Source organism: Rhodnius prolixus, unplaced genomic scaffold (genome assembly GCF_049639745.1).
Source record: "Rhodnius prolixus isolate KJV_2025 unplaced genomic scaffold, Rpr scaffold_23, whole genome shotgun sequence".
In the NCBI taxonomy this organism is placed as follows: domain Eukaryota; kingdom Metazoa; phylum Arthropoda; class Insecta; order Hemiptera; family Reduviidae; genus Rhodnius; species Rhodnius prolixus.
This window is the reverse complement of record NW_027411627.1, coordinates 810,877-825,090: the sequence shown is the minus strand read 5'-3', so window position 1 is coordinate 825,090 and position 14,214 is coordinate 810,877. Positions and strand designations below refer to the sequence as shown.

Genomic DNA, 14,214 nt, shown 5'->3' with positions numbered 1-14,214 from the left:
AGGACTGTAATAAACTAGTGTTTGATTTTTTTTGTAATCACTCACATTAACGAAAAAGTGAAACCTCTAAATGGAGTATTGCCAGATGGTTTGAAACGACTTTAAAATAATAATAAGCAGCAATTTAAAAAAAACAACACACCGATACATAGTTCGATGTATCGATATGTATAAGTAAAATCGTTTTGCATTCACTCACAGATTGTCTTTGTGTGAGTGAACGTTACTATAATAAATCATAGAAGGTTCTGGAAAGGTTATTAATAAGAGTAACGTGATAAATTTATAAATAGATGTACTAGAATTTAATCTAGATGGGTTGAGTCAGTTGTTCATTGTATTGTTGCACGCTTGTGTATCTCAAGTGATTTTAGTTGCTGGTGCGTGTAAAAAGGTTCAATTAAAATGGGATCAGATAATGTTTGTGAAAGTGAAATTTCTAATAAACGTTTCATAGAACTAAAAGAAGCAGGCAATCAGGCGTTCAAAAATAACGATTGGGAAGAAGCTTTAAAACATTATATTGCGGCTTTGTCTATAACATCTGATTATTCACAGGAAAGAGCGGTAATTTTGAAAAATCGTGCTGCTGTGTATTTAAAGATTAATGAAAATAAAAAAGCTATTGAAGATTGTGATAAAGCTCTGGATATCGTGCCAGAAGATCCAAAAGCTTTATTTAGGCGATGTCAAGCTCTAGAGAATGTTGGTAGATTTGAAGAAGCTTACAGAGATGCCAGATTGATTCACAGAGTAGATCCAACAAATAAGGCCATACAACCATTTCTTTCTCGATTGCATACTAAAGTTGAAGATCGTTTAAAGGAGAATACTCAAACAGAGAACAAGATACGACAGATGTTTAAATATGCCTTTAGTATCGAAGAAGATCCAGAGAAACGAGTAAAAGCTGTTTCCAATTTAATAGTTTTGTGTAAAGAAACTCAAGGTAGTAAAGCTTTAATTGAAGCCGGTGTAATAGAAAAAGTTGCCCAACTTATGAAAATAGAAAAAAATAAAGAAATTATTCTTGGATGCATTAGAACAATAGGCCAGTTGTGTCAAGATGATGTTGAAAATACCAGAAAAGTGATTTCAGTTTTAGGTATACCTTGGTTTCTAGATTTACTTAATTCACGAGACGAGGAACAGGTCAATGCAGCACAATATTGTGTTCAAGTTATTATTAATACACTGTCAGGCATTGATAAAAGTAAGGATCAAAAACCACACCCGAAGTTATTAGAAGAGAATAAAACTGAAATCGATACATTACTAACTTGTTTATTGTATGGATGTACAAGCCGATCAATTAGTGGATTAGCTCGTGATGCTTTGATACAGTTGATATCAAGAAACGTACATTATAAAGCTATTAGCTGGGCAGAACAGTTAGTTAAAATTAAAGGCCTTCAGAGGCTTATGGAAGTAGGCAGCGAACTTCAGGAATACAAGTATGAATCTTCTATGGAAATCACAGATTCCACACGTACCATTACATCTGTTTGTTTAGCCAGAATTTATGAAAACATGTACTATGATGAATTGCGAGCAAAATATCTGGAGAATATTGACGATTTTGTAAAAGATAAATTGCTTAACCCTGAATTAGAAAACAAGATTAGAGTTGTGGTCGCTATAACAACATTGCTCTTAGGTCCACTTGATATTGGCAACACAATAGTGTCCAGGGATGGTATGATAAACATGATCATTGGAATGGCAAACTCAGAAGATGTCCTGCAACAGAGGGTGGCTTGTGAATGTATAATAGCGGCTTCCACAAAAAAGGATAAAGTAAAATCTATTATTGCCCAAGGTGTGGAAATACTGAAGAAGCTTTATCTTTCTAAGGATGATAGCATCAGGGTTAGAGCTTTAGTTGGTCTCTGTAAATTAGGAAGCTCCGGAGGGACAGACGCTTCCATACGGCCATTCGCAGATGGCGCTACAACTCGTTTAGCTGATGCTTGTAAGAAATTTTTACTTAGTAAAACAAAGCATCAGGATATGAAAAGATGGGCAGCCGAAGGTTTATCATATTTGACTTTGGACGCAGATGTGAAGGAAAAATTGATCAACGATAAACCAGCTTTAAGAGCATTGTTCGACTTGGCACGAACGGAAAATCAAGCGGCAGTGTATGGTGTTGTGACTACCCTAGTGAATCTTGTCAACGCTTACGATAAACAGGAAATTCTTCCAGAACTTGTTGAACTAGCAAAATTTGCCAAACACCACATACCTGAAGATCATGAGCTTGATGATCCAGATTTCGTGGCACAACGCTGTACAGCGCTTGTACATGAAGGAGTCGTTACTGCATTGGTTGCGTTGGCCAACATGGAGAGCGAGAACAGTCGAGAAATGATCGCCAGGGTGTTCAACAATTTGGCTTCCCAACAAGATCTTAGGGGGTTGATGGTGCAACAAGGAGCAGTTAAGTGTTTGTTGAAGTTGACCCACGGAGGAACTGAGAAAGGTATGCGGCAGGCAGCCCAAGCTATAGCCAGGTTAGGCATCACTATTGATCCTTCTGTGGCCTTTTCCGGGCAAAGATGCATGGAAGTAATCAAACCTTTGCTGGCACTCTTGTTGCCAGATTGTTCAGCTTTGGAAAATTTTGAATCATTATTAGCTTTATGCAATTTAGCTAGTATGAATGAATCCGTACGAGGTCGTATTATTAAAGAAGGAGGTATTTCAAAGATTGAGTCCATGCTGTTCGAACAGCATGAAATGCTAAGAAGAGCGGCTACACAAGTAATGACGAACATGGTATGTTCGCCGGAAGTTGTTAAACTGTACGAAGGAAACAATGATAAAACAAAATTCATGTTCCTACTTTGTGGTGAAGAAGATGAGGAAACTATGAAGGCAGCCGCTGGTGCGATGGCCATTCTCACCGCTAACAGTGTAATCTGTTGCAGAAAGATATTCGAAGTGACCTCTTGGTTGGGCACTTTCCATATGATACTCGGCCATCCAAGTAAGGAAATACAACACAGGGCGGCTGTTATTCTGTACAATACAATTTCTGCCAGCAAGGAATTAGCAGAGAAGATAATACAAACGGATATTTTGGAGATATTGATGGCCTACACTATGTTGAATGAAGAAGGTAAAAATGAAGTACGCAAGGTGGCACAAGAAGCGCTTGATGCGGCTAAAAAGTGGAAAATTATTAAGTCCGCCGAGGATGCTAATAATGAAGAAGATAATTAAATCTTGGTATACTATTTATAAATGTTATTGTTTTAATTTGAAGTGACAGTTATCTTGTAAATATTGTTTAATTCAAGTGTAAATATGTATTCCTAATTTGTAATCCGTCAAAAAATAGAACCTTTTTATCTCTTATTTATGTTTGCAGTTTTGTACATTCTATTAACATTTTTTTAACTACAATGTTAATTTAATAAAGAAAATCTATAGATATTTATTTATTTTTTATTTAATTATTACATTTTTTAAAATTTAACTCGTTTCAGATTTTAAGTAAAAGAAACTTAACTAAGATCAAAATATTTAAGATGTACTGAGGATTTCCATTTTTAAATCTTCTATTGCACACTATAACTTTGCAGTTAGATGGGTCGTCATATAGTTTTAAAAAAATAGTAAATGCTGACTTTATTTTAAGGATATGTCTTGAAAAATTGTCCATACTTTTAAACTATTGATTTGTATGAAGAAAACAACCAGGCAAAAAGGAACCAAATGGGAAAAAGTAGAAAACCAAAAAAGACACCAATTCAATAAACCGTTAGTTTTTGTTAAAGATATAGATTTTTCTTTTTGTCCCATCTGCAAAGTTACACATCTGTAATACAGATAAGGTATTAAGTTGAAACCGTAACTGCAACAAGAGAGATCAGCTAAAATAATGCTTATAGACACCAATGAATCCACAACAACAATTTTATTAGGAAACGTTTAGAAAAAAATAGGCTTAACATGCTGCCAAACTTGATCAAAATCGGAATAAGAATTAATCAATATTAAAGAAACATTAATATTGTTAAAGAGAAAGCACTCCATACGCGGAGCGAACGTAACAACAACCTTTAACAAACTCCAAAATTTAACCTTCAACATCTCATAAACTATTATCACTAAAACATTCACAAACACAATAACCAATCAGAATCGGTTATAATGGATAGAATGGCTTATTCCAAATTTAAAAAAAAATCTGTAAAGCAGTTATATATTTAACTTTGCAAAATAGACAAATAGGAAAATCTCTCCAAAAATTCCTTAATAAAAACTTACAGTTTAAAATGTTAATTATAAAGGTAGATTAAATTAACTTTTGGAGTTTTACGAAAATCTTGTCGTGTAGGAAACGAGATATTTAGAGTTAAATTTTGGTTTCGTTTGAAAAAGTGAAATTTTTAACTTCAAATATCTCAAAAACTACTCGATAGATTTTGTTTATATTTTACCTGTACATGGAGACTACTATTGTCTATAATTGTGAAAATTTAGTAAAAATCTATCGAGCAAAAAGCGAGATATTTAGTGTTAAAGTTTGTTTCTGTTTTATAAAAAAATAATTTTAACTTCAAATATCTCAAAAACTACACAAAAGATTTTGTTTATAATTTACCTGTACATGGAGACTACTATTGTCTATAATTGTGTAAAATTTAGTAAAAATCCAACGTGCAGAAAACGAGTTATTTAGAGTTAACGTTTGTTTCTGTTGTATGAAGAGAAAATTTTAACTTCAAATATCTCGAAAACTACTCGATAGATTTTGTTTATAATTTATGAGTACATGAAGACTACTATTGTCTAGAATTGTGTAAAATTTAGTAAAAATCTATCGAGCAAAAATCGAGATACTTAGAGTTAAAGTTTGTTTCTGTTCTATAAAGAGAAAATATTTAACTTTAAATATCTCGAAAACTACTCGATAGATTTTGTTTATATTTTACCTGTACATAGAGACTACTATTGTCTATAATTGTGTAAAATTTAGTAAAAATCCATCAAGCAGAAAACGAGATATTTAGAGTTAAAATTTGTTTTTGTTCTATAGAGAGAAAACTTTAACTTCAAATATCTCGAAAACAACTCGATAGGATTTGTTTATCATTTACCTGTACATGGAGACTACTATTGTCTATAATCGTGTAAAATATAGTAAAAATCTATCGAGCAGAAAACGAGATATTTAGAGTTAAAATTTTCTCTTCATACAACAGAAACAAACGTTAACTCTAAATAACTAATGTTATTAACTCTAACTCTAATGTTTTTTTTTTCTCTTCAATAAAGAAAAAAAAATTACTTCAAATATCTCGAAAACTACTCGATAGATTTTGTTTATATTTTAGCATTTTATGGAGACTACTATTGTCTATATTTCTATTAGGTTAGGTTAGGTTAGGTTAGGTTAGGTTAGGTTAGGTTAGGTTAGGTTAGGTTAGGTTAGGTTAGGTTAGGTTAGGTTAGGTTAGGTTAGGTTAGGTTAGGTTAGGTTAGGTTAGGTTAGGTTAGGTTAGGTTAGGTTAGGTTAGGTTAGGTTAGGTTTGGTTTGGTTAGGTTAGGTTAGGTTTGGTTTGGTTAGGTTAGGTTAGGTTTGGTTTGGTTAGGTTAGGTTAGGTTAGGTTAGGTTAGGTTAGGTTAGGTTAGGTTAGGTTAGGTTAGGTTAGGTTAGGTTAGGTTAGGTTAGGTTAGGTTAGGTTAGGTTAGGTTAGGTTAGGTTAGGTTAGGTTAGGTTAGGTTAGGTTAGGTTAGGTTAGGTTAGGTTAGGTTAGGTTAGGTTAGGTTAGGTTAGGTTAGGTTAGGTTAGGTTAGGTTAGGTTAGGTTAGGTTAGGTTAGGTTAGGTTAGGTTAGGTTAGGTTAGGTTAGGTTAGGTTAGGTTAGGTTAGGTTAGGTTAGGTTAGGTTAGGTTAGGTTAGGTTAGGTTAGGTTAGGTTAGGTTAGGTTAGGTTAGGTTAGGTTAGGTTAGGTTAGGTTAGGTTAGGTTAGGTTAGGTTAGGTTAGGTTAGGTTAGGTTAGGTTAGGTTAGGTTAGGTTAGGTTAGGTTAGGTTAGGTTAGGTTAGGTTAGGTTAGGTTAGGTTAGGTTAGGTTAGGTTAGGTTAGGTTAGGTTAGGTTAGGTTAGGTTAGGTTAGGTTAGGTTAGGTTAGGTTAGGTTAGGTTAGGTTAGGTTAGGTTAGGTTAGGTTTTTTTTTTTTTTTTTTTTTTTTATTAAACTTTATTCTACATGCTCCATTTACATACTACATGTATATATTACTATCACTTAGTATTATAGATCACATAATCACAAATTTACATTTGAATAACTATAGGACTAGCAGATAACAAAAAGAAAATAAATGAATAGATAAATAAACATTGAAAAATTACTTCAATTTATCACAACTGTCTGTCTACATTAATCTAAGTTGTTTAATTTGATTTTATTAATGAATTGGACAAACTGGCATACATATTGTTTCGATATCAGTTTCTGCTTTTGTAGTGGCCATCTTGATCCTGTTGAAAGCACATATCGAATCAACCGACTTCTTTCTCTTTCATGTTCTTGGCAATGGTATATCAAATGGTCCCATGTCTGTTCAACCTCTTCCGCACAAGAACAAAGCCCACTATCAGCCAAACCAAATCTATATAGATAGGCTCGATGTTTTCCATGCTCGCTCAGAACTTGAGTGAGCATGTATCCCAATGGCAAATAGACTGCACGTTGCCGATCAACAATATGAGGGAAATATTGTTTTGTAGCGCTTCCATTCGCTGTATCATACCATCTTTTCTCCCATCCAGAATACACTGCTTGCCTGCAAATTTCCCTGAGATAAGATACAGGAGCTCTGGCGTAAGATACAGGAAGTGTGCTTAATGCAGCTTCCTTCGCCAACATATCTGCACGTTCATTCCCTTCAACTCCACAATGTGCCTTGACCCAAAGAAAGCCTAAATTCCATCCATCAGCAGATAAAGCATGAACAGATCCCCTGATACACTCCAACAATGGCTCCCTCCTGTTAGCATTATTAATACTTAGCAGAGAGACCCGACTGTCCGAATTCAGCACAGAAGAACGTCGCTCAAGTTGTTCATATCTTTGTTCCAACCAGATCAAAGCCCTCTGAATCGCAAGCAACTCAGCCTGATTATTAGAGCAAAATTCGGCCAGCCTAAATTTCTCCTGATGTACAATGTCACCCTGCCCGTTGTACACTACGAAAGCACAACCTACACCTCCCTCAATCTTGCTCCCATCAGTGTAGACGTTGTATGTTGGGCACACCTTCTGAGATGTTCCTAAAGAGACCAGACCCGGATGAAGCCAGTCCCTGATGGGCACAGGACGCTCTAACTCCACATTCTCAAAATGTGTTTCCTCCATGTTAAAACAAGCGATGTTTCTTTCATATAAAGCAACCCTCTCTTTTGCTTTGAGGTAAACAGGAACTACATTAGCTATAACACAAGCCGCTTCATAGGAAATAGTTCTATAACCTTTAATTATACGAATAGCAATTAATCTTTGTACCGAACACAACTTCTTCCTGTTATAGCCAACTTCCAGAGCCTCAATCCAAGCAGGAACAGCGTACAGTAAAAGTGGAAGTATAGCACCTGAATAAATTATCTGCAGAGCGTCACATCCTGTACCCCAATACACCTTTGCAGTCCTGGAAAGACGATGTATCAGTTGAGTACATCTTGTTTTTATATTTTCTATATGGCAGTTCCATTTAAATTTCCCATCAAAAATAACACCAAGGTATTTCAATTCCGAAACCTGTTCCAACCTTTCATTATTTAAGAAAACTGACATACGGTGCTTTATCTTCTTTCTACTTACCAAAAGAACTTTAGATTTAAAAGGATTGAATCTCATTTTGTTTACACCAGCCCAATTCTGGACCTCATGTAAGATCAAATTGGCCTCCATTTCCAGTTCAATTGCTGTCTTGGCTCTTATCAATATCATTAAGTCATCCGCAAAAGCTATTAACCTGATGTTGGAGTCGGTGTGCAGTCTCAGCAAAGAGTCGTAGAGTAATATCCAAAATCCGGGACCACAACAGGACCCTTGAGGACATCCCTTCGAGTATTTCCTTGTTACAAATATGTTATTATACGCCAGAATCCCAAATCTTTCTGTGAAATAGCTTCTCGTTAACTTGTAAAGATTAGCTGGACAATTAAAACCTCTCATTTGGCCCAATATAGCTGGCCACCATGCAGCGTCAAATGCCCCTTGGACATCTAACGAAATTAGTATCACTTCTTCCTTCCTACTTAGACTTTTCAATACAAAATCCTTAACTGCCATTATAGCATCAGTGGCACCTCTCTGCGGAACAAATCCAAATTGATCAGAGCTTATAAGCTCTTTATAGTTGACAAAGTGCATCACTCTATTTATCAATAATTTTTCCAAAATCTTCCCCCCTGTTGGCAGAAGACTTATTGGTCTAAATTTAGACAAATCCATAGAAGACTCTTTGCCTGGCTTAACTATTGGAATAATTTTAGAAATCTTCCAAACAGAAGGAAAAATACCTCTATGCAGGCATTCATTATACATTGCAGTGCAAAACAATGGAAGAATTTGCACAAGATTATAGAATATTTTGGAATTAATGCCATCTAATCCAGGAGCTTTTTTAGCATTCATGTTTCCAGCAACACTAAGAATCTCATCGGTAGAGAATGGTATATCATTTGGTGTATTTAACAGTTTATCAGCGTGTATCCTTTTCTGAATATGAATAGGATCATCATTTTGAACATCATCCTGAACTACAAATTTATCCATCATCAAACAAAGCGTCTCATGTAACCCTTTAGTAAATGTACCATCCTCTCTCTCAAGAGTTGTCAATATTTCAGCTCTCTTTAACTTCCCTGCTGCCGCTCTGTATACGTAATTCCAAGGTTGTGTCTTGTTGGTAAGATTGCAGTACTCTCTCCAGGATTCTATTTTCGATTTAACTAATAAATCAGTATAAAACTTCTTACTTTTGTAATACTCTAATTTCCTTTCCTCTCTTAACTGTTGATTTGTATATGTTCGCTGATATCTCCTTCTCTTAGCATTTGTTTCTTTTCTCAATTTCGTTAACTCACTATTCCACCATGGAATGGATCTTCTATCAACAGCTTTCTTACCTCCATATTTTGAAAAAGAGCCATCACAAATTGTAATCAAAACATTTTGAAAATCAGACACAAATACATCTAAATCACCACAGCTGATCACTTGTTCTGTCAATAATAAATCAAGGTTCAGAGGAAGTTCAAAAGTACATTGTGAACGATCCTCAAGTAATTTAGAAAAAATTTTATATACGTTATTATTGAAAATATTCCATTTAACATTCCTAGTGTCGTATTTAAATGTACTGTTGTTATTATTTGAAATATCTTTTTGAGATTCAACTATATTAAATAGTATATAATTATGATCAGAAAGACTGACCTGCGAACTGACGCACCAATCAGTAATGTGAGGTGTCATAGAATATGTGGCAACAGTTAAATCTATTTTACTTTCAGCTCTACTCGTTTGAAATGTCGGTATGGTTGTATTTTCATTCATAACAAGTAATTTTTTTGACGAAAAATAATAGTCTAAATCATTTCCTCTAGTATTAGTTATAACATCGTACCAGGCCTTAGATCTTGAGTTAGAATCCATACAGAGTAAACCTTTACTAATTCTATTATCTAATATATTGTCCAAAATTTTAAAATCGTCTTTTATATTACGGGTACGATCTAAGTACATACTAACTCCTGTAAAATGCAATTTATTATAAATTATTTCAATCGTTATTACATCTTCATTGGATAAATTTGAAATTAGAATTGCGTCAATATTTTTATTATTTATTATTATTGCCGCCCTTTTCCTATTTTCACCGTACTGATAAATTCTTAAACTATTTGGGAATCCGATAATCTTGTTATTACAGCAAACTGGTTCTTGAATGAATATTAAATCTATTTTATTTCTATTAATGAATTCAATTACATTTGCAGTAGCTTTATTTGACCTTTGCAAATTTATTTGTAAACACTTCAACATAACTCTGATTGTGTTTGAGTCCATATTACTTGTCATTATTGAATGTTATTACTTCAATCAACATTATATTCAATATTTTTACAGCGAGCTTTAATTCTATCTAGAAAACTAGGGCAAAGCTTACTCATTGAACAATGATTTGTGTTATAATTTAGTGCATTTCTGTTAGTGTATTTATTGTGATTAACGCAGTTAGTACAAGTAAAGTTTTCCTGTTTAACCTGACAGTCTCTGTGAGAGTGGTTTTCTGAACAATTGGAGCACGTCAATTCATTTTTACAATCTCGCGAGTGATGTCCATAACGACAACAATTAAAACATCGTAATACGGATACATGGTCCCGAGCCCTACATAAGCTCCACATTAATTTTACACCAGAATCAAGAATCTTCTTCCTTAAGGTAGGACTTACTTCTATAACCATATGTCTTTTATGTATTCTCTTTAATTCGAGTAAGTGCACCACAGACACATCAGCATTTTCTCCAAAAACATCAGAATTTTGTTGCTGAATAAGTGTAAGAGCATTATCTTTGTTTACCTCTTCTGGAATATTATACAGAATCAATCTAGGTTTTAGTTTTTTAGATATCTGTGCGTTTGCCACATCTCCTAACTTATTATTAATTTCCGCACAAATCTTAATAATATCTTCTTTATTATGAGACTCTATCAATACTCTACCATTTGAAATAGATTTGAAATTTTTAATACCAACCTTTAAAGAGCTCGGATTAACTTTACTCTTTATTAAAGCTTTCATATTTTCTGATGTTGTTTCTTTTGATTGTGACTTAATTACCATCTTAAAACTAGGTTTAGTATTAATGTCCTCTAGTAATTTACCTGATATTGGTTTTGACGCGGCCATTGCATACGTCATCACCTCTGCTCCATTCTTTGGCTCTTCTCGTAAAATCGTCACGCTCTTTTCTTTTTGCTCTTTTAGCTCCTCTATTTCCTTATGCAACTTAGAAAACACCTTATTTAACTCACTTATAGCTTGAAGTATATCATGTTTAAGGTCGTTTCGTAAATTACCACTAACTTTCGTAACATTTTTCAATAATTTAATCGCGCCTTGAAAAGACACCTCTTCTGCTTCCGCCATGTTAGGTTAGGTTAGGTTAGGTTAGGTTAGGTTAGGTTAGGTTAGGTTAGGTTAGGTTAGGTTAGGTTAGGTTAGGTTAGGTTAGGTTAGGTTAGGTTAGGTTAGGTTAGGTTAGGTTAGGTTAGGTTAGGTTAGGTTAGGTTAGGTTAGGTTAGGTTAGGTTAGGTTAGGTTAGGTTAGGTTAGGTTAGGTTAGGTTAGGTTAGGTTAGGTTAGGTTAGGTTAGGTTAGGTTAGGTTAGGTTAGGTTAGGTTAGGTTAGGTTAGGTTAGGTTAGGTTAGGTTAGGTTAGGTTAGGTTAGGTTAGGTTAGGTTAGGTTAGGTTAGGTTAGGTTAGGTTAGGTTAGGTTAGGTTAGGTTAGGTTAGGTTAGGTTAGGTTAGGTTAGGTTAGGTTAGGTTAGGTTAGGTTAGGTTAGGTTAGGTTAGGTTAGGTTAGGTTAGGTTAGGTTAGGTTAGGTTAGGTTAGGTTAGGTTAGGTTAGGTTAGGTTAGGTTAGGTTAGGTTAGGTTAGGTTAGGTTAGGTTAGGTTAGGTTAGGTTAGGTTAGGTTAGGTTAGGTTAGGTTAGGTTAGGTTAGGTTAGGTTAGGTTAGGTTAGGTTAGGTTAGGTTAGGTTAGGTTAGGTTAGGTTAGGTTAGGTTAGGTTAGGTTAGGTTAGGTTAGGTTAGGTTAGGTTAGGTTAGGTTAGGTTAGGTTAGGTTAGGTTAGGTTAGGTTAGGTTAGGTTAGGTTAGGTTAGGTTAGGTTAGGTTAGGTTAGGTTAGGTTAGGTTAGGTTAGGTTAGGTTAGGTTAGGTTAGGTTAGGTTAGGTTAGGTTAGGTTAGGTTAGGTTAGGTTAGGTTAGGTTAGGTTAGGTTAGGTTAGGTTAGGTTAGGTTAAAACGAGATATTTAGAGTTAAAGTTTGTTTCTGTTCTATAAAGAGAATATTTCTGTACCTCGGAAGGAAAAGGCACCATGTCACAAAAAGTAAATTTTACAGGGGAGCCAAATAAAGATATTTTTCCAAATTCATTTTTTGTTCCACTTTTCCGGTTGTACTCTTTCCTGTACTTCTCACCATAATTATTACAGTTGGTATGGCCACTTAACCTCCCATATTTTAAAATATTTTATTTTGATCTCCATTGTGAAAAAAATTTATGCCCATGTAGTGCCTTTTACCCTTAAGTAATGAAGTATCATAGCGCTTTTTAAAAATACATAAATCGCTTAATAGTAAACATAGGACATTGTGCTTTACACCTCTAGAAAGAGCAACAAAAAATCTGTAAAATGATGCCAAAATCTGAAAATCGAAAAAAATGGACATGGTGCCTTTTCCTTTCGAGGTACAGATTTTAACTTCAAATTTCTCGAAAACTACACAAAAGATATTGTTTATATTTTACCTGTACATGAAGACTACTATTGTCTATAATTGTGTCAAATTTAGTAAAAATCTTTTGAGCAGAAAAGGAGATATATAGAGTTAAACTTGGTTTCTGTTCTATAAAGAGTAAACTTTAACTTTAAATATCTCGAAAACTACTCGATAGATTTTGTTTATATTTTACCTGTACATGGAGACTACTATTGTCTATAATTGTGTATGATTTAGTAAAAATCTATCGAGCAGAAAGCGAGATTTTAGAGTTAAATTTTGTTTCTGTTCTATAAAGTGAAAAAACTTTTACTTCAAATATCTCGAAAACTACTCGATAGATTTTGTTTATATTTTAGCATTTTATGGAGACTACTATTGTCTATATTTCCGTAGAATTTAGTAAAAATCTATTGAGCAGAAAACGAGATATTTAGAGTTAATGTTTGTTTCTGTTATTTAAAGAGATAACTTTAACTTCAAATATCTTGAAAACTACTTGGCATGTTAGGTTAGGTTAAAACGAGATATTTAGAGTTAAAGTTTGTTTCTGTTCTATAAAGAGAATATTTTAACTTCAAATATCTCGAAAACTACTCAAAAGATTTTGTTTATATTTTACCTGTACATGGAGACTACTATTGTCTATAATTGGGGAAAATTTAGTAAAAATCTATGGAGCAGGATACGATATATTTAGAGTTAAATTTTGTTTCTCTTCTATAAAGAGAAAACTTTAACTTCAAATATCTCGAAAACTACTCGATAGATTTTGTTTATATTTTACCCGTACTTGGAGACTATTTTTTTCTATAATTTTGTAGTATTAAACTACCTTTCGCAGTATTCTCTTCCCAGTTATTCCTTTTACTCAAGAGTTACCTTATTCATTGTTTAACTACTTTTATAGTTGGCAAATCAAGAAAAGCTGAAAAGGATTAATTGAATTTACTAAAGATCTTTATGTAGGACAAGCCTTCAACTTTTAAGGCTTTACATGTCCACACTCGATCATAATCTATTTGCCCGCACCCGACCATAATCCATTTCTATTTTCTAACTGAGTCCCTCTCTTTTTCCACTTCTTCTGGGAACTCCCTTCTGGATTTTACTAATCTACTTTGACCAACTTTTATTCCTCTTATTCCTATGGAGATTTGACCGTATAATACCAACAGTGACACTAACAGTGACGTAACATGGAAAGTGATGGCGAACTTTTTTCGAAGAGGATTCATTTTTTTTAGCACTAGCTCGCCAGTGGCGTCACTTTGGTAGAGAGACAGGTCTATGGTTAAAAACTACTTTTTTGTTCTCATTTTTAAAATCTTCTAAAACGTTTACCTTTTCCTTTTTTTGTTTTATAACTTTTACTTTTGCAAGTGAAGAGGAAAAATTAAAGGTGGACGGCGAAAAATTGTTATCAATGCGGTGATACTATGAATTACCGTGACACCACGCCCAGTCGGCACTTTTCCACGTTCTAGGGAATGCAATGATTATGTAGGCGCGTCTAGTTTATGATATAACTGTCACAGGCGCAGCGTTACTGTAGAGAACCAGCTAGCCTATGTCCAATGGTAAATATTCTTTTATAAATTCTACTAGAAAAACAAGCGTGGTCAAGGTGAAGGTCAGGGTCTGACCCGCGGGTCATAAGTTCACCATCAAAGGAATAG

At 34.2% G+C, this 14,214-nt stretch overlaps 1 protein-coding gene across 1 annotated transcript; it reads left to right on the top strand.

Moving 5' to 3' along the window:
* The first annotated feature begins 209 nt into the window (after positions 1–209).
* Positions 210–3,442, top strand: unc-45 (unc-45 myosin chaperone). The gene has a single exon (XM_074139277.1). It carries the CDS (start codon positions 406–408, stop codon positions 3,223–3,225), a length of 2,820 nt encoding a protein of 939 aa, XP_073995378.1. The 5' UTR covers positions 210–405; the 3' UTR covers positions 3,226–3,442.
* The last annotated feature ends 10,772 nt before the right edge of the window (positions 3,443–14,214 follow it).